The sequence below is a fragment of the Chenopodium album genome, chromosome 2, assembly GCF_948465745.1.
Source record: "Chenopodium album chromosome 2, dcCheAlbu1.1, whole genome shotgun sequence".
Taxonomy (NCBI): Eukaryota; Viridiplantae; Streptophyta; class Magnoliopsida; order Caryophyllales; family Amaranthaceae; genus Chenopodium; species Chenopodium album.
In genome coordinates this window covers 8,768,783-8,795,248 of record NC_137835.1, presented here as the reverse complement: position 1 = coordinate 8,795,248, position 26,466 = coordinate 8,768,783, and the positions used below count along the sequence as shown (strand labels likewise).

Here is a 26,466-nt window from a genome sequence, read left to right as displayed (position 1 = left end):
TTTAAATTAATTTTATGTGAAAAAAGTTAAAAATAAAAATGTCTAAATAATGAACCATAATGATGATGTAAGTGAAGAAAGTAATGAACTGAATTGAACAAATTGAAGTTGAAGTGAATAGAACTAAAATAAATTTTTTATGAGAGAAGGAAATTAGGAGCTAAACTGAATTAAATTGATCTTAACTGAAATTAAGTTGAAGTGAACAAGCTCTAACTGATGAACAAAAAAATAGAGGAATTGTCTACGAAGAGAGTGGCAAAATGATGATGTTAAGTGAAGAACAAAAAATTGATGCCTTTAATGTAAGACATACAGTATTTTTAAGGTCATTTGACCATATTAACTCGCTTTTAGAATTTTGAAATGAGAAAACACTCTTAGATGCCTTTAATAGTTTAATGTAAGACATATTTTGTACTTCCTCTGTCGCTGTCAATCTTTACATTTGGAATCATTTGTGAGAGAGAAATGGTCAAAGCATAAAAATTAAAAAGTGTCAGAGAAAGTAGTAAATACTCATATAGAGTGTAGAAATTACTCATACATACAGGGATTAACAGTGGAAATTATTAACATAAAGTAGGTATCATTGTCTTCTAGTCTCAAAAACGATTATCTATAAATAAAGTCATAAATCTCTTTATTATTACTTATTCTTTTTTTAAGTATATTTTTTTATGGTAAAAATTTCAATCATTGATCTCATTTAATGCGTTTTTGGTGTCAAAGTTTTGTATTGTTGGTGTCAATTTTTTTTATATAAAATGCATAAGGTAGATTATAAACCAAGACCTCCATAGATTATTTTTGTTTGTGCAAGATTTTATTTTTGTTTTTTTTTTCTTTTTCCTTTTCATTATTTGTGTGCTTACTTTTATCAACCTTGAGAAATTGAATCGCAAACTCTCAAGAAATTGATGCCTAGGCTAGGTAATTATTTAAACTAGCACAGCACATCAATGCTTACAATACTAGTGTAGAGTGTAAAATAGCTTATAGTCTTTCTTAAGCACGGTTGAAATCTTCCAATTGCTTTAGAAGACACATTCAGAGAAAATCAAAGAAGGCACAAGACATTAGCCACAAAATATATAAATCAACCCATGATTACATCACCAAAGAGCTAAAAATTTCCCTGCTTCAATTCCATGACCAGTGAGAAATCGTCATTAGCTACAAGCATAAGTAGATCAGTAAATATCTAACTGGTTTTCAGTCTTCTTTGAGAAAAAGCATGCCTGGATAAACTTAAATCTGTATGTATTCCTAGATAACCCAGGCTCGGCCTAGATACAAGCAAGGAATGCAATTTTCTTACAGCAATTCAACTCCTACACAAAATAACAGCTAAATCTACAGAGGAGAAACTTTTTGCACAATCCGAAGTCACTGGAAAATGGAAACAGGTGGAGGAGAACCATGCTTCAACCATCTAACAGAACTATCAGGCTGCTTTGGCTGTCTCCCTGACAAGTGATAGCTTAGCCAGAAGTCCACATAGCTGAAGATAGGAGCCAACTCCATCGCAAATTCTCATATGGGTAAACCCAGTTTCCTGTACACATGAAAGAGAAATCAGGGCTTGCACCAGAAGTGGGGAATGTAAAGGTACAAGTCCTACAAGCATATACTCATACCTTCATGAATTCCAACTTCAAATACTCGGCCATGTCATAGTTTTTAACAACACGGAAAAGTGTAGTGATTATGTCAGTAGGGGAGTAACCCATATCATAGAGGCCTTTCATACCAGAACAAGCATCATCAAACTTTCCTTCAAGCACATTTCGGATCATGTTCTTAACGTGCAAAGGATGAGGCTGATCACAAACCTGAGACAAAAAATAGTACACAATCAGATAACAATAACCAATTTTCTGACATAAGCTAAAAAACACAGTTTTCAGAAGCAACCTTAAAGACATTTTCCTGGTTGACAAATCGGAATCCACTGAAGGTAGCCTGCAAGTTATTCAGAGCTTGCCGCATATCACCATCAGCAGTGAAAATTATAGCTTCAAGACCTTCTGGAACATATGGAACCTTTATCGCCAATACACACAAAAGCCTATTTCAGCAATAGAAATTGAGCAAACCAACATGCAATGCATGGAAAATTGAAGAGGGGGAGGAGGGAGGGGACTAATGTAACATGAACAAACCTAACCACTCTTTAGCATTCATACTTTATAGTAACAAAATGCAGTCACAGACTAATTAATAAAGACTAAAAAGTAATGAATATCATGAAGTATGAAATCTAGATGAGCCTCAGCGATGACTATCGCAACTCATAAAGTCATAAGCCAATAATTTATCCCCCAATAACAAGACCAAGCGAAAGCAAATCTACCTAAAAACTAACACCCAACAATCCAGCTTCAGCTAAAGTAAGTTGACAGAAGGAGACTACCTGTTCAGCCTCAATGATTATCATGAGACGACCAAGAATTTCTTGATCTGACAACCTTGTAAATCGGACCAATGCACATCTACTCTGAATTGGCTCAATGATTTTTGAAGATGTATTACATGCAAGCGCAAAGCGAGTAGTGTTTGAGTATATTTCCATTGTCCTTCTCAAAGCTTGTTGAGCTCCAGATGTCATGCTGTTTCAACCCAATATAGCCCAAAAATTCGAAAAAGGAACACATAGAGTCATAAAAGGAGTGTCAGAAATCAGAAATGATGAATATAGCACATATTAGAATATCTCAGTACAGTTTTACCTGTCAGCTTCATCCAATATAACTATCTTGTGTCGCCCAGGAGGGAGAGTAACTTTCTTCTGCGCAAACATTTTAATTTTGTTCCTGACAACATCAATTCCCCTGACAAAAAGAAAAAAATGCAGTAAGTATCTAAGAGACCTTGTGAGCAGTACAACGTCTTTCGGGAGGAAGAGAGAGAGAGAGAGAGGGGGGGGGGGGGGGGAGGTAGGAATACCTATCATCTGAAGCATTCAACTCCAGAACTCCTTCCTTGCAGTTTGGTCCTAAAAGTTCATGTGCAAGAGCGAGTATGCTTGTTGTTTTTCCTGTACCCGGGGGACCCTAAACATCCAAATGGTGCTTATCAGTAGGCGACATAGAGCATATAAAAGCCTAAGTAACTCCATCACCATACTAATTAAAGGTGGACATACAGTCATTCAGTCCATTCTATATTATCTGTTTGCATAACCCCATCTTCCCATGGCTAAAACGAACACAGATTCCACAAAATGTGCTGCTTGGGAACGATTATACAATTTACAAGATACCGTATCAATAGTGGTTATGCTCGTAAAAAAATAAACCCTTCGATATCCCAGCACAGGACATGACAGGAAAAGGGGGAAGAAAGGATCAAACTTGAAGCTTCCCTCTTTCCTTGAGTAAATTCTGTAAATGGTTTATCTATCCTAATTCTGCCTTTTATGAATCTAAAGCATTAGATAACGCATCAAAAACAGCAATTTGCACTATTTTACAGTAAAACTGCACACAACAATCAACATTTTCACCACAAACATTCCAATAATGTATGACAAATGACTTTATTAGATTATTCAATTACATTAATTGCAAAATTGTTAACTACAATACCAATTAGGGTTTCAATCAAAACACGGAAAATCAATACAAACACAGAATATTGCACTGGAAAAAGCCAAACCCAGTTGTCAGTACTAAATTTGCAAAAGAAAGCTCCAATTCGAGAACTTCCCCCAACAAAAAAAAAAAAAAAAAAAAAAAAAACCAGATATAAAAATGGCGGGAAAACAAAAAAGTGCAAAACCCATCAAAATTAACTAATTTCAGACATGAATAATGTAAAATTTAGTCTAGTTCATCCAAATTAAAAGAGGAATTAAAGGGGGAGAGAGAAATAGTACGGCTAGGATGAGGTTAGGCATGTTGCCATCGCGAGCAATGACTTGGAGGCGAGAGACAGCATCCTCGTTGCCGACGATGTCGGAAACTTTGCTGGGTCGGTACTTCTCCACCCATGGTACCTCGTACCCGCTATTAGATGAAGAAGACGCCATTGCTAAGTGCTATTCCACACTAACAAAGCTTAACCCAGTTTCTTCACTATTGAGTGATTTATGAGTAAGAGTTTGATTAGGGCGAAAAATATACTCAAGGAGAGAGTCAAGTTTATGTTTTGGTGCAAAGAAAGTCAAAAGTTTATACTCCGTAAGTCGAGTTAAGCTAAAATACGGTCCTTGAACTTCGGTATTTGTAGCAATTTAGTCCCTCAACTTTCAAATGAAGTAAAATGGTCCCTCAACCACCAATGACTCACTTTTCAGGTACAAATTAGCTTACTAGGCATAGTTTAGGGACCTTAGTGCACATGTGGCAACAAATTTAATGATTTTAAATGCACAGTTTAGGGACCTTCAACTAATGAGTTGGCATTAATAAAATTAGAAATGAAAGTTTAGGGACTTATAGGGTAAGGTGGCTAATGTAATGATTATAGGCCAAAGTTTAGGGACCTATGGGACACATGGTGCTCCCATACAAAGTGATTATAAGTTTTAGCCCATTCAATTAAACTAATTTAATTTCAACTAAACCAATTAAATTTTAGTAAAAATTATTTGCTTTATAAAAATAAAAATATTTAAGTGAGATAATTTAAGCTAAGAGTGAATTAATGGTCACACATTTAGTCAATAATCTAAGGCAATTATGCTCTCCTAGAAATTAACATAAGAAAAAAAGGGAAAAATAGGTAAACCCTTAAAATTGTCTCACGTAAAACCTAAAAAAATTGAAAATCATTTAGAACACAAAACACGTAGGGGAAAAACCTTGAAATTGACACACAACAACCCAAAAAAGTGAAAACCTTTTAGAACATAAACTCATGAAAAATAAAATATCAATTATGAGAAAAGTAGGGTGGTATTATTTTTATTCTAGTTTCATAATTTTATTTAGTTTTATATTACAAAGTTTGGGTTTGTCTTACTCATCACTCACTTTGAAAACATAATAAATTTATTGGTTTTATTTATTTATATTTCAATTTATATTGGCGTGTGAAATATATAAGGGGTTAAGGGTTAGGAGTTAGGATTTGAAGATATGTGGTTAATGAGTTTGGTAGGGATATATTGTAAAAAAAATTAAAAATAAATAAATAAATAAATATTGATTATCAAAAAATGGTAGGAACTAAAGGAATGATATAAAATATATATATATATATATATATATATATATATATATATATATATATATATATATATATATATATATATATATATATATATAAATACATCATGATTATCAAATTTTATTAGCAATTTTATCCTTGCCAACTCGCTTTATAAATATTTGGTTAATAAAAACTCACTTTATAAATAAGTAAGCTTTTATTTATATTAATTTAATTAATGACTTGTAATCTAACAAGTCCCTAAACTTTTGTTTGAAAAAAAACAAGTGTAGTCCCTAAACTTTTGCTGACTCATCGCTGGAAGTCCTTGAACTTTGGCTTAGTTGGCATTGACACCCCTAAACTTTGCTGACTAGGAAGTTTCTCCACCAGAAATGGTGAGGAAAGGGTGGTTGAGGGACCTTTTTGCTTCATTTTAAAGATTAGGGACCAAATGTGCTACTAATGGCAAAGTTGAGGGACCGTATTTTAGCTTAACTCCCGTAAGTCCGTAACCAAACTACCAAAGTGGGTAAAGACGTAAAGTAGTACTATGTACCCGTATATTCTAGTATATGTAGTGAAGGGTATAATTGTAACTGACCATGTACAATTCTACTAATGAAAATCCCTACCTTATAAAAAGTAGAAACATACTCTTATGAATAGTGTAATGCCAATTATACCCTTCAAAATGTGTATTTACATACATACCCTCATTAATATGTAGATGCTATTTTAATGAATAGTGTTTAGACAACTATACCCTCTAAAATATTTATGTACTTTTATGCTTTCATAAATGTTAGTTGTCTTGAACATTTATACCACCTAAATATAGTTGATTACATATTTTCTCTTATTGTTTTTTTTTTTTAGGAAAAATTTCTCTTATTGTTAATTTAACTAATTTTGTGATTTAAAAGCCAAACCAAAAAAACCTTCAAGATATGGCTATCTATGACGCGCGCGTTAGCTGCCCTAGTAAATATAAATGGTGTTAGATTAATAAGAGTAATTAGCTGTCATATTCTTAGGCCATGTTTGGTAATTAGAGTTTTGACCATAAATGAGCTTATTTGACCAAATTAGAGGTTTGACTACATAAATCATCTAATTTGGCTGTTTGGCAAAAGAGCTTTTTAAATGAGCTTATTGAGGCAAATAAGCTAATTTGTAAAAAGCTAAAAAAATAGGCCTTGTTTGGGAGAAAGCTGAAAGCTGAAGCTGATTGAGTTAGCTGATTTTGACTAGCTGATTTTATTAACTGATTTGACTAACTTATTATATAAAAGTGTTTGGTAAATAGCTGATAGCTTAAAGGTGATTGAGTATGTGAAATGACCAATAGGCTAATTGTGAGGTAGGTAGTTTAGATAGGATTTTAAATTAAATGAGGTTATAAGTGTCATTTCACAATAATTAATGAATAAGCTAATTGAAAAAGCTTCTAAAATGAGCTTTTTCAAAAAGAGCTTATTTAGTGGAATAAGCTCTTTCAATAAGCTTACTACCAAACACTAGTATTAGCTTGTTTGACTAGTCAATCAGCTAAAGTTAGTCAAATAAGCTAATATACCCCCAATAAGCTAACTACCAAACAGGGCCATAGAACTTTTTAGATTAGCTTATTGAGTAATGGATGTCAAAAGACTATTTTATGCTAAAAGTTACTCTTATTCACATTCTTGCCCTCCCAATTTCTTAATCTAGTCAAAGTAAAAAAAAAAAAAAAAAAAAAAAAAAAAAAAAAAAAAAGTCCTAAATTGTCATTTCATATGTTCAACTAACAAACAACTGCAAATAATAAACTAATTTTACCAAACAACTCTACATAAAAAGCTCTCTTATAAATCAGTTAGTCAAAACAGCTAATGCAACCAGCTAGTCAAAACAACTAATGCAAACATCTCTTACCAATCAGCTAACCGCTAATTACCAAACAGGACCTTAATGTTCTCTATTCATATAACACTAGATCAACTAGAGTTGTCTATAGGGGTAATATAGGCAATAACTTTAGTTAGTCGTGCTTATAATCTTAGTACCTCAACTTTTATTATTGCGAAAGCTACGGCTTTCCACTATTCATGACAATCTTTTATTATTCGCACTATAATTTGATTGTACAAAGAGCTTTCTAAATGCCCCCTAAATTTTTCGTTATTATTTCTGCCCTCATTTAATGATTTTTGGCTTTTTATAAGGTAGATTGCACCACCCAATACACTATTTTATTCTATTCAACTCAGTATCTTACAACTATGTATCAATCAAACCAATACACTTAAGGTATACAAGTATGAAATTATTTAATTTAGGCTCAATTCTCCTAACCTTATTGCCACTTTTTATGTCTATAATAAGTTCAAATTAGTTTATATAAGAAAATATAAAGAATAGTAAATTTAGATACGATAAAATGAGAGCTAATAAGTTCGAATAAGAGAAGTTTATAATAAGAGCGAGCCCCATTTGATACCGGTGATAAACATCTTCATTTATCTCAATGACATTTATGTTAATAATACAAAACTTCAAAAAGATGGGACCACTTTGTTCATGAAAATCGTGACTCGCGACGCTTACCTCGGACTTCCTTATTCCTCCTACTTATCACCATTACTGGAACAAATTGCCATCTCCTGCTTCTTCCTATAAACCACCACCGGCAGTCCAGTAACAACCATCATCTCTTTCCCCTTTGACCCACAACTAAAAATCAACCACCATCTTGTTCTTCTTCCCGCAATCTACCCACCTTCATCTTTCTTCTTCCCGCAACCAACCCACCTTCATCTTTCTTCTTCTTACGCCGACGTCGACACCAACACCGAAAAATTAATGGCAGCGAAGTCAAATAGAGAAATTCAGGGCATAGTTAACCTCAAAGGGTAATTTATATTTTCTTCCACCATTGAAATTCCATCATTGAAGTCTTGACGAGTACATACATTTTCGAAATCCGTTAATGGGCAAGAAGCTTGAAACTGTTTGTGGTTGCTTTTTTGAGATAAAAATCTTAACGGACGTTTGTTATCTCTGTCATGTTGTTGGAGTTTTCCTCACTAGTAATGCAAATCGGAGTTTCATCAAGTGAGTGTGCAAAGAGTTAGAGAGGGAATGATGGAGAATGCAAGTCTAGGGGATTGATCAAGGCCGAGCTAGCAAGAGAGCTAGAGCTCGGATGCTGGGAATGCCTACGGCATGGTCGAGCTAGAGCTCGTTGCCATCAGTAGTGTCCAGCAGATCCGAGCTATAGCTCTCCTACGCGTGAGCTACTAGCTCGCTTCTTCTTTGGCTAGCTGGAGACCCGAGCTATAGCTCTCCTACGGGAGAGTTACTAGCTCGCCCCCTGTTTTCACTTGCGGCAGTCCGAGCGAGAGCTCCCTGCGAGTGAGCTATAGCTCTCTACTCGCAAGCCCAACCGAGTATATGGGCCTTGCGTGAGGCTCAAGCTGCTTGTCTCTTTTCCTTATTACTCCTATAAATACAACTCATTGGCCTTTATTAAAAACCAAGTTAATTTCATTATTGAAATAACCTAAACACAAAACAAAACCTACCCTTTGAGATCTGAACAGTTCTTGAGTAATTCCACTCTTCGGGTTCGGGTGCACGAATTACGGGGAGAGTTGCGTTAAACTTGGGGGGCGTGCGTCATCAGGAAACCTGTACCGGTGGTGGCGTATTTCTCTTCTAAGGCAGTGGATTATTGTTCCACGGCGCGACCGTGAGTTGAGATCTTCAATCAAGTATTTTTCCCTTTCATCTTCTCTATTTTGTTATTGGAATCAACAGGTATTTTACCAACAATTTAGAAGCGAAATAATATTAATTTATTATACTGTTGATTCCTGGAGTATTCAATTATGCAAATTGTTTAATTGGAGATGGAGATTATAATGTTTCGAACAATTTTTTTGATCAAGAAAAAAGGGTATTTGTTGCAAATGATTTCGATGTAATTGTTCTTTCGTTGAAGCATTCGTCACATTGGTTATCAATCGTTGGTTTTATTTTGGTATGGAAATTAATTCTGTTCCGTACAAATCAAATTCTTGTTTCGGAAAATAAGTCGGTTAATCAAGGAGTATTTATCCTCAACGATTAGGAGATTTTGCCGTCAATTTGTTTTTTGATTTGGAGTTGAATTAGGCTTCAAGAATATATGTCGAGTTAGGCGATCGAATTGTCGTTAAGTTGGAGGATTTAATATTATTGGTTAAATAATAAGAATTTGTGAATCAAAGTGGAGCGGCAGTCCATATGTTGATGATATATAAATGAAGTTATTGAAAAGTCAACTGTGTCCCATGGTCTCATGATGGTAATTTCATGAAAATTAAAATTGATGTTGTACGGGATAGCAGGAACAGATGTTCCTGCATCAATCGAGTGGACTAATAACCAAAGCTTAAGTTAGCTGTCTCTGTTAGTCTGGTGGGTATTGCGTTTTTGAAGATGCAACTGCTAGATGTTTCGGAGTAATTTTCTAGGCTCGTCAATGGCTTCAGTATTTGCTCGTAATCAGATAAGTTCCTTCTCGTATATATATTAATGTTTATCAATTTCTAACTTTACATAATATTTGTGTCTATTATTATGTGCCCCTGTATATATGCATAATTTATTATTATGAGCTATTTTAATGCAATGTGGGGATGAGATGAGTTAGATCTTGTAACTGACTAGTATGTTAGTTTTACTCTTGTAAAATGAGTGGTTCTGAGGAGGAAGGTTTCCGTAAGAGACGTTTATCTGTGGCTATCTATTTATTGACTTGTTGTTTTGCAAGAAATTTATTTCTGCTAATGTATGTTTCGTCCAATGGTAATTTATTTATGTTCATAGACTTTAATGTGTTTTGTCCTAGTAGATTAGGGATGACATGTGTTCTTTCTTATGATAGTGTTTTTATTGTTATTTTTCCTAATCATGGACAATGTTTTGTTGAGCACGGAGTATGTGATAAGCTTATAAGTGTCTCTTTTTTAGATTAAAAAGGGTTTTAGAATTATTGTTTATTTTAATTCTTGTGATCTTAATTAGCTTTGTTCACGAACTTGAAATGTATTTAATTGGCTAGAGGTGTAGCAATTATTTTTCTTGTTGATGGTCTAGTTGAGACCGGGTTGATTTCCGTGCTTATTAGCAGAATAAAAAGGCTTGACTTAACAAAGCTAGAATGGTCGTGCAAGTTTGAAGTATAAGTGCCCCACATGAGGTAAGGATGGGAATTAACATTCTATATGTCTTTAAAAACTATTAATATTCTGTGAATGTTAGTATTGTGGGGGGTTGCAGATATGTATCAGTTGTTTATTTGTTTAGTAAGTATTTCACCCAAGAATTTGGTTTATACTCCCTAATTTGTTACCTGATTCATGATTATTTTCATGTGGTATCTGTGATGTGGGGGTTTCCAATAATAAAGAATTGACTTCTAGATATGTTTCACATAAAGCATGAAGGCTCGTGGGACTGTGGGTGATATGTATGCTGAATATCTGCTACGTTTATCATGTACGAGCTTGATATGTTAAATCCTTGAAATGTCTCGAGTATATGTTTTCCTATGACATGACATGTTAGTTTTGCTCGTTCATAGGAATTGTTCTTGCTTCCTACGCTTTATTCTGCCAGTAAAGTTGATGAGTTCATCATCTAAGGTGTATTGGATTAAAGCTTAAACTAGTGTTATATCATCTTGGTTTTACTTTCTTGATCGAAAGTTGTATGTAGATGTTTGTTGTGTGGTATATATTCATGTAGTGGTGAATGGAAAAATCCTGAACCATATGGATAAACCTGATTGACTAGTTGTGGAAAGAAGCATGTTAACGCGAGTTGTGCACTCTCTTTGAGTCTGATATGTTTGAGAAGAGTATATCTTGCCTTGCTATCAGAAATCCATCTGTTGTAAGTATCTTTCAAGGTGAGTTGATTGGAAATGGGCTAAAGGTAAGATACTATGTTGTTAGGATTTATTCTGTAAGTTTGGTGCTGACCAGCTCTTATGACTCACCTGGATTGTTCTAAGCTTGTCTGATTTGCGGTAAGGTTGCTTAAGCTTCCTAGCATGGTTGATTGTAAATCAAGGGTGTGTATTTAAAACGCATACACAGGTGTCAACTTAGAAAATGAGGTATTCTTGCTCATGATGTTATATCCTTTGTGATATGTATGGTGAGTGGGGGTTAGATTTGAGTACTCTAACTTGTTATGTTAAGTTTTTCTTGGCATGTGAGTTGAACTTCTTGATGCATGTGTGATGTTACTATGGTTCGCATTGATAGAGTTCATTTGCTAGAATGATCATAAGTTGTTAACTTCACATGCATGTTGTTAATTAAGATAAAGATGTATGTGTGTCTCTAAGCCAAGAGACAAGTACAAGATAATGTGATAAGCAGAATGGTTCTAGGCAGTATGCCGATGAACTAACAAAGGTACGCATCAATCTCATTATTGTGATGTAGAGAAAGTGGTTTGGTAAATTATATTTATCATGTCTAAGCCAGAGTTATTTTCGTGATTTGGCCTTGATGTTTGATTCAAATGTGCTAATGATTTGCAATCTAAATGATGAACAAACTATTCTTGACGTGTAGTGGTTTTGTTGTAAACTATATTGTTCATTCTGTTTGTTAAGAGAGAATTACTCAATTATTGTTTGAGTTTCAGTTAGTACAGGGATGAAGGTTAAAGTGAGAAAGTTTCTCAAGTACCTATCTAGTAAACTATAAGAGACAATGATTGAATGAACAACGATGATTAGTTGAACCTCTTAAGTGTATGATTTTTACATGATGAAGAGTGGTGCTCTGTTTCGAGTGAGCTACGAAACAAATTGTTGTACACTATCCATTATGAAGCAAAGGTTCATTAGATTGGATGACATGGTCAAGAAGATCATTGTTGCAAAAATTAATCTCTGGAAGTTTGTTCATTGTGGGGGTAAGTTGATCCTAATGTTCTCTACATTATTTTTCACAAGTGTCTATGTATGTTGTTAGGAACTACAGATGTAGTGACAAAGTTAGACAGATCTTGTGGAGATGATACTCATGTTAGAGTACGTGAAAGCAAAGAAGAATCAAGCAGGTCCTTATACTAGGATGAAGCACAGGTAAGTGCTTGATTGTCTAAGAGAATATATTTAAGATCCTGTGGGGTATTTTAAATTATTCTTGTGACGAAGTTTAAAAGTTGAGTCTACATCCTGAAGTGATCTGGCGTAATGACCCTCTAATTTATATGGTTATGAGATGCTTTGGTAGACTTGTTGCTTGATGCTTGCAGGTTGAGCTTTAAGTGCTCTTAATATGTCCATAACCCAGATTGGGTGGTCAATTGTGACAGCTTACATGGACACACCGAAATGTTTAAATTTGTTGAACTTTTGTTCTGAATGGGTCTGGAGCCTTGTTTTGGTTGACTCATTGTTGGATTTACACCATTTATGTTTATTGAATCTATAACCTTTTTCAGTGGTTTGTTGATCAGGTGGATTCAGTAAGGTTGAGCGTGTCTCTTAATGTCATTTGTCCAGTTATTCTTTGAGCAGGGATTGATAATGGTTCTTAAGTGGATTTAAGACCGTTAGCCCAGTGGCTCTTAGAGTAGGATTGATAATGACACCGAAAGTGGAAGGTTTAGCATTGCTTGCTCTTAATACTACTAGCCCAGTTGCTTGAGAGGTGGGAACGATAGTGATTCTTAAATAAATTAGAATCACTAGCCCTGATACTTCTCGAGTAGGGAACGATAGTGGTACCGAATGACTGAGGTTGGGAGTATCCCTTAATGCATCTAGCCTAAGAGCTCATTGAGTAGTGGATTGATAGATGCACCGTCGAGTTGATAGGGTTGAACTTTTCGTTCTTAATGTTCTTATTCCACTGCACAGAAAATCTTGGGTTTTCAAGGTGCTTGAATGTGTTTTAAGCCTGCAAGGAAAGACCCTAGATGTGCTGGGAATGTGTATTTTATACACAGACGGAACACCTACGTGAGTACGAGGGGTGGCCTCCTTCAAGGGAAAATTGTGGTGTAGTTTTCCTGAAGTACTTATGAGAGCCCAAGGTGTAGGCCAAGATTGGCGGAGTTGCTTAAGCTCTAAAGTCAAGGTATGTGCATTCAAGGTCCCTTCCTCGCTCCTAGGAGTTCAAATCTTAGGATACTCACTAGGGAAGTGTTGAAAACCTTGTGTACTAATGTGTTAGTTCAAACCTTTGGATACTAGCATTTAAGTACTAAGACTTTCATTTTACTGTTCAGATTTCATGATCTCATGTCCGTTTTGCATTAGTGGGGGATTGTTGGAGTTTTCCTCACTAGTAATGCAAATTGGAGTTTCATCAAGTGAGTGTGCAAAGAGTTAGAGAGGGAATGATGGAGAATGCAAGTCTAGGGGATTGATCAAGGCCGAGCTAGCAAGAGAGCTAGAGCTCGGATGCTGGGAATGCCTACGGCATGGTCGAGCTAGAGCCGCAGATCCGAGCTATAGCTCTCCTACGCGTGAGCTACTAGCTCGCTTCTTCTTTGGCTAGCTGGAGACCCGAGCTATAGCTCTCCTACGGGAGAGCTACTAGCTCGCCCCCTGTTTTCACTTGCGGCAGTCCGAGCGAGAGCTCCCTGCGAGTGAGCTATAGCTCTCTACTCGCAAGCCCAACTGAGTATATGGGCCTTGCGTGAGGCTCAAGCTGCTTGTCTCTTTTCCTTATTACTCCTATAAATACAACTCATTGGCCTTTATTAAAAACCAAGTTAATTTCATTATTGAAATAACCTAAACACAAAACAAAACCTACCGTTTGAGATCTGAACAGTTCTTGAGTAATTCCACTCTTCGGGTTCGGGTGCACGAATTACGGGGAGAGTTGCGTTAAACTTGGGGGGCGTGCGTCATTAGGAAACCTGTACCGGTGGTGGCATATTTCGCTTCTAAGGCAGTGTATTATTGTTCCACGGCGCGACCGTGAGTTGAGATCTTCAATCAAGTATTTTTCCCTTTCATCTTCTCTATTTTGTTATTGGAATCAACAGGTATTTTACCAACACATGTTACTTTTCCTTACCAACTAGCAGTGTGTAAGAGCTTTTGTTCAAAAGCAATTTTTATTGTCTGAGCACGTACATCAATGAACTTTTATTACCATTTTGCCACGAGATCAACAATACTCGTTTGTCACGAATATTAACCTCGATTTTCTCTTATAATAAATAAGACAAAAGATAAGTGAAATTCAATTGAGAACATTACCTTATTTTGTATGATAGGATCTGAAATAACTAATTGTACATGAATTTGGTTTTCAAATATCATTATGTGTAAACCTTATTTTGTTTGAAATATTAGCAAGTAAAGTAAATCAATCCGAAGAAAACTTTAAGTGACAGAATCGTTTGTTAAATTATACTCCGTATAGACGTACATAATGGAGTGTGTACCGAAAAAAGCGGCGCTTTCTAGTAACCAAGAATCTAAGATTAACAAGCAAACCACAATAATGCATTAATGCATTGCAAATTTGAAATTTGCAATAGAGATCCAAATCACATAAATGATAAAATCACATTACACTTAACTTTCCCATCGTCGTCATCTACATTGAATGCAACCCTATCCCCCGAACAATAGACCCCACCACACCAACCACCCAACCCAAAACTCCATCACTCGAACGCAAAAACCCAAAAACCCTTTATTTCAAAAATTTAAATTCAAAAATAATTTAAGCGTCCCAGAAAATTCCACACTCCATCAAACGACACCGTTTCACACCTCCAATGTCAAGCCTCGATGCGACGCCGTTTCTGTCACCGGTAACCCCCGACCTACCGGCGACGATGAGAGCGCAAGGGCTCCGCCACGCAGCGCGGATGATACGGCGCGCAAGCAGCGGAAGAAGGTCGATGAGAGCTCCATCAATGGCGGTAAGAGAAACGGCGGCACAGGAGATTGAAGAGAGACAAATTGATTGGGCGTATTCTTCTCCTGTTGTTGCGCTTGACGCTGCTTGGAATTCCGCCTTTGTGTTAGCTGCTTCTGCTGCGCTTTTTCTCACTTGGTCGGATTCTCTTCGTCTTCCTCTTAGGGTTTGGATTGCTGGTTATGCTCTTCAGTGTCTTCTCCATGTTTTCTGTGTTTGTGTTGAGTTTCGCCGGCGTCGGAGGGTTCGGAATGCTGTTGAGCACGGCCGTGATGATTACTTTGAGGAATCCAGGTGATTATTTCTTAATTATGATTGTATTATCTGTTTGGAATTTTGGAATCATTTGATTATTATAGTATGTCTTTTGGAGGTATGTGGTTGAGATTACCATTTGATGATGATCATATTTTTTTAATGTGCAATTACTTTAGTTGTGAAATAAACTATAAGCTGAGAAATGTGTGGATGATATTCATAACATATCAAGATTTTGTGCCTATATATTTAGTATGTGTTGATTATAATGTATGTGATTATACAAAGAGTAAGTTTGGAACATACTTCTTTAATTCCTTTGACACATCTCATTTTTCATGTTTGCCAACGCACAATTTGAATGATTAATTTTCTAATTATCAATATGTAAAGATTATGAAATGTTGATGGTGTGAAAATATATCTTGAGATGGGTTGCAAATATGAAACGTTTTAACGTCCGAAAGTATCAAAGTGTTGCAATTTTAGTAAAATGGGGAAAGTATGATGCAAATTGTATTATCTGTATCATATTGGCCAATTTTTTTTAAAGAGAAGTTAAGTATGACGATGTTATTTTTAATCATTTCGGGCGTATTTTTGTATTTTTTTTTCTTGACATTCTTACAAAATAATCCCTTGATTCGCATTAAATGTGTATATCCGAGATCAATTAGATGGAGCTCATGTTAGTTTTTTTTTTTTTTTTTTTTTTTGTTGAGATTTTTTCCATTTGATGTAGGAGATCCAGAAAGGACAATGATATAAAACATATTTGGTTCTAATTCTTAGGTTTTGTCTTAAGCAATTAAGCTAGGTGGCATCCGCTTGTATGCGTGTATGTTTAGGGTCGTGAGATATGAATACTAGAAATTGTTCTAATTACATATTATGGCATAAGAGGAGATGCTTCTTCTTTGAGAGTTAAGATTGTCTTTAGACCCTTGTAAAGCATCACAAAAGAAATCTATGAGAGGAATGAATGTAGTGGAGATGTGTGCTAGCTGCCAAGTTATACTATGTGGGAAGATACACTAAAGAAAGGCTCTCTTTTAATTAATTAATTAATTTTTAAAAAAAATATTTATCGATCTTTAATTTACTGCAATTATTTTACCGGTTGACTAATTTTCTTGATTAAAACTGATTTTTGTTAAACAAATTAATTCTTTTATTTAATTCAAACTGAATTATACTAATCAAAACTTTAATTTTTAAGCCCACCAAAACTGATTTTAACTGAATATATAAATTAATTCTTTCATTTATTTCAAACTGAATTATACTAATCAAAACTTTTATTTTTAAGCCCACCAAAACTGATTTTAACTGAATATATATTACTTGAGAAAGAAGGTCCAAAACATGTGGACAAAGGTGTAAGGGATGTCCTAGCTCTAAATTTATGTGGATGTTTCGGCTTTGTACAATGGTGGAAGATGGATTTATGTATGTTGCCTGCCCGCAGGGATTCTGTGACTTCATTTAGACTTTTTTCTCACTGTTGTTACTCCATGGACGTTGATTCTTAGATTTTGATCCTGTCAAATTGTATCTTCAATGGTGGTGATACATTTTTGAACAGAAAGAATACATTGACATTTAGCCAATAAACCTGGGGCAGTAGTAAATTGACTAAATTCTGCTCTATTGTTTTTGATTTTCTTTTCCTTTATTATTTTCATACTTATAGAGGAAGATCTATTACACAACTGGACTTTAAGAGTTATTTACTCATTTTCTCCAATTATAGTCATCGTACTATTCTTTATAGTTGATTTATTTTAATTTATTTTGGTAACTGAGAGATTGGGTTGTATTGGATTACTAAGCACTTTAAAAAAATGCACTTTGCTTGTGGTTTCTTTTGCAGTACCAAGATAAAGCATTTGGAATCTGCAAATACACTGTTTTCATTTATGTGGTGGATACTTGGATTTTATTGGATATGTGTGGGTGGCCAAGCCTTGCAGCAAGACTCCCCCACGCTTTACTGGTATGCTCTGGTTCAGATTCATTCTTTTGTTAGAGTTTGGAAATGAGGTGTTAAGTAATACGGAGTATAATATTTACTTTCACCTTGTGATGGAGCTTGCAGGCTTTGCATAGCATTCTTGGTTCTCGATCTGTTTTTTGTCATCTTCTGCGTGGCCCTGGCGTCTGTTATAGCTGCTGCAGTTTGTTGTTGCCTTCCATGTATTATTGCTATCTTATATGTTTTGGCAGATCGGGTAACTCTCTATCATGCTTTTTTCTTGTTCCTCACTTTAGTTTTTACTTTACAAATGGCCTGCTTATTCCTTGATGTTAACACAAACTCCAATTCTTCTATTAGACTGTCTCATGGAAGTTTGCGTGAGACATGCTCTTCGCAAAATAATTACTGGCATTATTAATTTTCTGCTTGATAAGGGGTGATATTGTGCATGTTTCGGGTGTATTGAAAGTTTTGGTACCTTTTCTTGATATTTATTGTTGTGTTAGTTTGCTTATTTAGGGATGGAGGAAGAAGATATTTATGGTCATTATGGATGACCACACAGAATAATCAAATTTGGTTCATGTAGCCGACCCCACTTATGGGATTAAGGCTTTGGTTGATTGATTGATTGATTCATTGATTGTTAATTGCTTATTTCACATGACTCACAGAAATCTTCCCCCAGGTGAATGAAAGACACTTCTAAAGAGCTTGATAGATTATCATTTCTAGCCAGAGCACCCTCAAAAGTTGCCATAAAGGCAAGCTGCCAAATTCAAGTGTTTGATTTATTAGTAATTTACATTCCTGTGGCCTGTAAATATAGCTTTACTTCTTTAGGTGATCTTATTTGGTGATTGGATTGAGGGAAAGTATTCAAGGAGTATAGCAAATTAGCAGGTCTGTGAGGTTGCACATGAGTAGAGGTCACTTGGTGCTTGAACATAGAGATTTCAACCTCATTTTGGGGGTAGTTTATGATTAAAGGGGAGGGTTGTACCCTTATTTGTTGGTGATCGACTCCTACTATCTCCTATATTGATTCTCCTCATGCCAAGCATACTTTTGATAACTAATGTGTTTTCATGACTATAATGTGACAAAACTTTTATCTAGCTTGTAGCTTGATTTTGTATCTTTCTCTCATCAAGTAAGTCTCTAAGTTTTTGGCCATGTTTGGTATTGGCTTTTTAATGGCTTTTTGGTTAGCTTTTGGCTGTTTTATGTGGTTAAACAACAAAAAAATGTGTTTGGTAATTGACTTTTTAGTCAGCGAAAAAGCTGGCTTTTAAGCCAAAATGAAAAAGCTGCATTGAGTAGCTTTTTTGTTGGCTTTTGGCTTGTTGGCCCACAAATTATCTAATGAATAGCTAACAACCAACAATTAATTTACCAAACACTTTTATAAACAGCCAGTTTAAACAGCCAATTTCAAAAGCCATTATAAACAGCCAAACATTCCAGCTGGTCAAACAAGCCAAGTGAACCATCCAACAGCAACCGCCAACAACCATTTGCCAAACAAGGCCTTTAATGGAGCATTGGAGCTCCGTCAGGATTATAACTGCCTCATTCTCAGTCTTAATTTGAGTGCTTTACTCTTATTTTCATATTTGGCCTCCTGTTTTTGTGACCCTGCAAGTACATATGGGAGTATACTCTGGTTACTTGGGCTGTTCATGCTTGGCACTACCTCAAAATCCTTAGGTATTCCCATCTTGGTTGACCTGTCACAATGTCCACAATAGCTACTTTCCAAGGATGAAGTGTCCCACGTTAAGCTGTTTTTTGTTACAAAGTAGCAGAAGCGTAGAGTGTTTCTTCTTGCCTTTGAATTTTTTTCATAAATGGCTGCACAGTAATTTTATCTTTGCTTCTTGGCATTCTTGTTGCAAACTGTCCTAAACTAGGTCTAGGACTCTAGGCTGTCAATGGGTGGATATGTAAGAAGAGATAGGCTTGACTCTTGCTTGCAAAGTGTCTGGGACACTGTTGGGTATCAGTGCTGCTGTTTATTAAATTTGGCAAGCTGAAAGTGATGTATTTTGCAGAAAAGGGAGTTCTAGTGATTGGGAGTTGATTGCTCCTTGTGTGTTTGCTTTTCTTTTATATATTATTAAGAGCTTCGGCTTGTAGGATAATGGATTAAGAGAGGGTGTAGAGCTCAACATGGGAGATTGAGTTCCTCGTGAGGCTATGATTTGTTGTTAATTGTTTGAATATCATGTATGCTTTGCTATTGTTCACTTTATTCAACATCCCCTTTCATCGATTATTATTAGGGTGAATTATTGAAATCTATCCAAGGTGAAAAAACTTGGTGTATTTGTTTGCCAATGATTTGCAGTGGTGGATGGATAATATCAGAGTTGGTGTTAATGCCAAATTGGAGCAATGGAGACAAAAGTTAGAAACTTTGGGGTTTAGACTAAGTTATAGCTCAACTGCATGTAATGTAGTTTTAGCATTACGAGGAATTCAAATGGGGACTAGTAACATTGGATGTTAGGGATGTGCCATGAGTGAGTGTTTTAAATACCTTGGGCCGATTTTTTTTGTAGAAATTAATTAAGATGTAACATGTAACCCACATGATTAAGTCTGATTGGCTCAGATAGAGGTATTGCATGACTGAAGCATACTTTTGAAGTTAAAGGAATTTTTTTATCAGCCGTCTATTAGACGAATGTTCTTATATGGGCCAGAATGTTTAGGAAGGATCATATGAGGAAGATGAGATCATGAGAATAGTAGAGATGGGTAGGTTGAGATGGATAAGTTGGAACACCTTAAAGGATAGAATTAGAAATGAAGATATTAGGAGGTAAGTTGGAGGTAAGTTGGAGTTGTGGATATCAAAGATAATATAAGGCAGGGGAGACCAAAGATATCTTGGATGGAAGGAGTTAAGGACATGTAGAAGCTGAATTTGCAATTGCATATTGCTCGGGTAGAAGGGAATGGATCATGGTTGGCAAGTATTGGAGACAAATTTTGGTTTAATGTAACTGATGCAATATTTTGGATTTAGGCTTTGATTGTTGTTGTTATTGTATAATTTGAGGATGGACCTTAGAGCATGGACAATGGTGACTTGATAAGGGCCCTGGTTTCTCTCTTCTTAGGACTTTGGGATCTTATTGCAATGGTGACTTTTAGTCCACAGAATTTCCTAGGCCGACTCCACAAAACGGTTGGGTTAAGACAGGAATCAATCGGAATCAATGCGTGTCACTATGCAGGTTCCACTAATGTATTAGTGTCCAAATTGATGCATTTGTAGTTGTACCTGAATGCAATTTTTTTTGTGGTTATTGTCTCAGACGGGGGGTAACAAGTATTGATGTTAGATTGTGGATCCAACGAGCGCACAATTTAGGACACTCTATAATCAGGTCGAATGTGAAACAAACCTAAAACATAGGCCTGCTGAGCAAGTAATTGACACGCTTTTCTAGGTCAAAAAAGCCCTTGAACAATAGAACTATCAAGCCTTAAGTATGGCTTACTCACTAAAATAATAAACGGAAATTAAGAGTAACACCTACTAGAACATGGAAACTCCCACTGTGTGTGTAAAACTTATATCATGTAATAAGGTAAATATATTGCCCTTTGTTATTCGTAAAGCGTAATAGAATATAGAAGTAGGACTTGACTTTCTTAAATACCTACAGTAATAAACTACAACTAGTAACTGTGAACTAATGTTTTTATCTAAAATGCTTGTTTGCCAACTTTTAGTTCATTGTTATTACATTAACTAAGTTGGGGTGAGAGTAGTACTAAGATGGGTGACCTGGGTAATCCGCGTATTGCACCCCTTTTTTGCAAAACCTTATTTCCAAAACAACATGTTGTAAAAGCCTACTAAGATGGTAAGTGAGTGATGCTTTATCAACTGTCTGAGTGTCTGATCACCTTTAAAGCTTTTTGCCTCTTGCATCACTAATATAGAAATTTATGCCTCACAAATTAGCATTTGAAGCCAATATTTCATTCTTGTCATTACAAATTCACTGGATATTATTAAATTTCACTCATTTTCAGGACTAATCTTATCTGCAGTGATTGCCAAGAATACCCTGGTTGAAATTCTTAACCTATTCCCTGTATTCCTGTACTAGAGATTTTTTACACACTGGTCCTATGTCATCTGGGACAAGCTATGGGCTGATATAACTCATATAAGATGTTAAAGTTTCAATTGAGTACTTAAAAATTTGAGGTCGCTTGTTTTCTACAAACGTGCTGCCTTTGTTTTTTGTTTTTTGTTTTTTGTTTTTTGTTTTTTGTTTTTTGTTTTTTTTTGTTTTGTTTTTGTTTTGTTTTTTGTTTTTTTCCTCTTTGAAATCATCTATATAGTTCTGTTTCTGCCTCTGAGTAGCTACTATGTCGTGCCCACTCAGAAGTCCAAGTTTATATACTTGCAAGATGTAACCTATGTTGCCTTCGAGCTTTTAATAGTTCTCAACTCTCAAGTGTGTGATGATGCTGAGTACCAAAATCTAAAGCCTATGCCAAATTGCCAATTGTATTCTATAGCCTAAACTAGATGTCATGTTTCACACAATAGCGTCGACCATTTAATTTAAAGCAAGAATCTGCTAGGTTTCTTCTTATGTCCTATTTGAGGTAATAACAGACTGCTAATCATAAAATGATAGGCCAAATGCTTAAAGTTGCTTTGAATATCTTTACTTAATTAGTGGATAACTTTTAGTCGTGATGTAATGGTTTTTGCTGTTACTAATCATAAGATGATAGGCCAAATTCATGAACTAGAACTTTCTGCTATTGCTGCTGCTGAAATTTATTGCTGTTACTAGTTCACTTGGCATGTTTTTCTTTTCTGTATATTCCCAATTGTGATAAATTTGCTGCGGTTTGAAGCAGGCGGGAGCATCCAAAGAAGATATTGATCTCCTAAAAAAATATACATTCCACAGGGATGATAGCAAGAATAAAAATGATGAGGAAACAGAAGAACCAAGTGGAGGGATAATGAAGGAGTGTGGAACAGAATGTCCTATTGAACGTACTCTTAATGCAGAAGATGCTGTATGTTTTATTATTTACATACCATTCTATGTCATCTTACTTTCTATGTTATGTACTTGACATTCCTAGAATTTTTGTATGCTTATTTCCTAATTGCACACCAAAGGGTAAGTTTAACTTGTGATGAGAGTAATGCACCAACGCAAGAGTCTTCCTTAAGCCCTTTTAGTAACTGCCACTGTAGGAACCGTGCTGCTCCCAGGATTCATGTTAAATCTCTGCTACAATCTTAAGTTCTTAACCAATCCTATGCTGCAGAGTGAAAGCTAAGTTTGTCAGTGCAAAGTTATAAAGATGGGGCTTGTATTAGTGTGTGTATGAACGTGTAAACTTAATAAGATATTAGTGTCACTAGCCTTTTTGTTTTTTAAGATAAGATAATTTTGAATCAAAGTTTCTTTGTCTGCTAGCTTTTTTTTAGTGACGCTTGCCTTTTTGTTTTTAAAGATAAGATAATTAGTCTAATGCCGAGAGGATTTTTCCTTCTATTTTTGGGTCGTTTTGGAATTAAATTTAACTGTCATCAAAATTATCTGGTGAGTTTTGGAAGGATATGTCTCTGGTTTAAGAGTAATTAAGTAGTTGTTCTGCCATTCCAGAGAAGTCCGGTGATACAGTCCATACAGAAAATAGAGTGATAGAGAGGTCATGGGGAGGTGTTTGAAATGAATATTCAAGTAATTTGAGGGCGCACATATGATTGGGGAAGGAACCTTAGGGAAGGGTGTTTGTTTCTTAATGACACCCAGAGTGACAGTTTCTGAACAATATACGGATTACAGTTTGGCTGTCGAATTAAGTTATTTTTGTTCTGGTTTTGGATATGGTTTTGGGTGTCAATGAAGACTATCTTCCTTGGCATATGTTTTCTAATTGCATTGCTTTTTAGGATGGTTGGGGTAGGTCCACCGTGAACTATAGGTTCAAACTTTGGACTTACTGCAGAGTCAGAAGGTAGAAGGTTATATCTGGAACTGCAACTGTAATGGCAACTTGATGAATGGGGAATTGCCTAAAGTTCTGATTAAAACTTTAATCGAAGGTCTAAAGAAATGGCGGTGGTATTAGGTATGGTGAAAAATTCTAGGTTGCTAGCTAGTTAAGAATAAAGCGCAAATGAAGTAGAGCAGAGGTGAGGATACCTTTCATAAAGTGCATCCCTGCTAGGGATCACAAAATTACAAAATTAGGTGCTTTGGATCTGGAATTAGTGAAAGTGGCAGTCATTGGAGACATGAAGCACAAAGTTAGGTTTGCATAAGATGGACACATTAGGAAATGATACCCCGATCTTTAGTGATTAGGTCTCAGGGTAGCAAGATCAATTGGTTAAATAAAAAGAAGAAGAGGACCTGAGACTTGGGGATAGGTGACCAAACACAACTTCACTCATAAAGCCTCGAAGGCTATAGAGTATGTACAGTTTGGTAGAGCTGTTTCAGCTCCTTCATTGCCTTTTCAGTCGTATTTTTCTATTTCCTTCTGTTATCTCTTGATTTGTTTCCTTAATTTATTACCAGTTCATTGTTTACGTTAACCCTATTGCTAGAACACATTTACTCATTTTCCGTTGTTATTATTGCTCTCTGTGGCTGTCTTAGTCATTATTCTAATCTGTTGGTGTAATCTTTTGGAAAGAATGTCTTTTTGTGGCCTTGTGGGAGTAACCTATCCCGTATTCTGCTAAGGTGATGTCTTCTTTGGAAGTCATCAAACTTCTTTATTTATTTTTTATTTTTTTATTTTTTTGAGAAGAGAAGGGCTGTTATTGTTCTTGTTATTTGTTACAATTATAGGCATTCCTTCAATGGATTTTAACAATCTCCTGTTCATATATGAAATTTTAAATAAACCTATTGACTTAATGCAACTAAAATCTATGTCAGGAATGTTGCATTTGTTTATCTGCATATGAAGATGGCATTGAGCTTAGAGAGCTTCCTTGTGGTCACCATTTCCACAGCTCTTGTGTGGAGAAGTGGCTACATATCAACTCTACCTGCCCGCTTTGCAAGTATGATATATCGAAGCGTTACAGTCCAGATGGAGAAGTTTAGACTTTTTAGGAGTGAAGATTTTGTTGTGCAATTCATAGCAATAGGTAAAAATGTTGTATGTGTAAATAAATTTAAGTTCATATCTTCATATCTGCTTTTTTTTTTTTAATAGATAGAATAAGCCTTGAGCCTGTAATCTCCCTACAATTCTACAAATATACCAATTATATGTTCTTTAAGGGTTTTATTGTTGTAAATGAATTTTTTCATGGTTGCTATATATGTAATGAGGAAATCCAAGTTACTCAACATGAGTAGCAAAATATGCTATTCAATGGGGTACTATTGTAATTTCTATACTACCATTCAACTTTCTCTCTCCTCACTCCTCTTCTACTTCAAGTCTTCACCACCACAACCACCATCACAACCATGGTGTTGCTCCCCGACCTCACATCTTCACCACCACAACCAACAACACAACCATCTCTTTGCTGAACACATTACAACAGCCACCACCATCAGCACTTCTTTGCCCATCTTTGAAAATTAATCTCAATTGAGGGAGCTTCAATAGAGGACATGGTCACCCTTCCCTTTGGGGTTGACCATGCCCTTAATTTCACCCTTCATTTATAGGGTTTTTGTTTTGTTCCAATGTGAGTGGAGATTAGGGGAGGTGGGTGGAGATCGGGGAAGGTGGAGATGGGTGGAGATTGGGGAAGCATTCGTTTTGTTCAGTCGCGGTGTTGTGGGCTAGAGAAAAGACGAAGAAGAGGAGGTCAATGTGGGAAGATGTAGATCAGAGGTCGACGGGGAAGAAGACTGGCTGTGATGATGGTGGTGGAAGCAAGGAGGATGAAGGATGAGTCTGCAACAAAAATAATAAAATGTTGTCAAATTTACAATTATTTACAATTTGTGTCATTTGAGTAACAAATGTTGTTACTCAAAATGAGTAACTGGGGGTAGCTCGTAATGAGATTGCTTCAATACCCATATGAGCAACTTATCTTTATTTATGTTATATCTTTGTTAAAATTTATCATTAATTTTATAGTTGATTTAACATAAAAAATTTAGATTTACCATTGATAATAAAATTTTAAAATGTTTATAACTTAAAAAATTAGAAAGTTGGAGTTCACCAAAGAGAATTTCCCATACTCATATATTATCAATTATATAAGTCAAGGGAGAAGGTTGTGATGTACCTTAGAATATCAATTATACCCTCTGTAGCTCAATTGGGTTGGATGGAAAGATAAATAAATGATGATCACAATCATAATCGAAATGGTACGAATCATTAACAAATCAATCACATTTGACAAGTTAAAATATGACACTAAAGTTTTGAATAAGTAGGTTAGTTCCTCACGGTAATTTACAGTAGCCATTATTAAACTATCATTTTGATTAGTTATTTATAAACAAAAAAAAATCTAAAAATATAGTTGACATATTTTTATTATCAAAATAAAGGATTAAGATATATTAGATATAAAATGATGAAAATTATGTTAAGAATTTTAGTTATATAAAATTTTGTGATTAGTGAATGATTTTGTTCATTTATTATTATTATTATTATTATTATTATTATTATTATTATTATTATTATTATTATTGAACTGAACTTATTAAAGTTCAACTGAACTGAACTTAACTGAATATTTTATAAGAGAAGGAAATTAGGAGCTAAACTAAACTGATTAGAGCTAAACTGAACTGAATTGAACTTAACTTAACTGAACTGAACTTAGTATAGCTGAACTGAACTGAACTGCAAATAATCGTATGAAAACAGGCACTAAGGATTTACAATTTAATTTTTAAATAAATGTGAATGATTAGCTACTACATCTGTTTCATATAATTTGTTATTTTTGTCAAAAATATATGCTACACATTATTTGCAACAAATGTTTTCTTTCCTTTTTAAGGTTGTCATTTCTGTCTATCTCTTTCCTCATCACATGCATCCATAATACTATCTTTTTATTTTACACTCACAACCGCATTTTGTATGGAAGTCCGTGCACTCTCTAAAGTTACAAATAATATGAAACGG

General features: G+C 35.2%; 2 protein-coding genes across 3 annotated transcripts; one reads left to right on the top strand and one right to left on the bottom strand.

Moving 5' to 3' along the window:
- Positions 1-1,093: 1,093 nt before the first annotated feature.
- LOC145582386 (replication factor C subunit 2) lies at positions 1,094-4,121 on the bottom strand. Its single transcript, XM_081639388.1, has 7 exons — positions 3,881-4,121; positions 2,950-3,056; positions 2,733-2,834; positions 2,417-2,612; positions 1,918-2,046; positions 1,641-1,835; positions 1,094-1,558 (listed from the first exon to the last, which is right to left on the bottom strand). The coding sequence occupies exons 1-7, from the start codon at positions 4,031-4,033 to the stop codon at positions 1,448-1,450; spliced, it is 993 nt and encodes a 330-aa protein (XP_081495514.1). The 5' UTR covers positions 4,034-4,121; the 3' UTR covers positions 1,094-1,447.
- A 10,754-nt stretch (positions 4,122-14,875) lies between these two features.
- Positions 14,876-24,757, top strand: LOC145595348 (E3 ubiquitin-protein ligase At4g11680-like). Of its 2 annotated transcripts, none has more exons than XM_081651754.1 (5): positions 14,876-15,389; positions 17,227-17,349; positions 17,452-17,584; positions 22,231-22,395; positions 24,282-24,757. In XM_081651754.1, exons 1-5 carry the CDS (start codon positions 14,953-14,955, stop codon positions 24,450-24,452), a joined length of 1,029 nt encoding a protein of 342 aa, XP_081507880.1. In that variant the 5' UTR covers positions 14,876-14,952; the 3' UTR covers positions 24,453-24,757. The 2 variants fall into 2 exon arrangements, with proteins under 2 accessions (XP_081507880.1, XP_081507871.1); XM_081651745.1 differs by having other exon boundaries at positions 22,228-22,395.
- Positions 24,758-26,466: the final 1,709 nt, after the last annotated feature.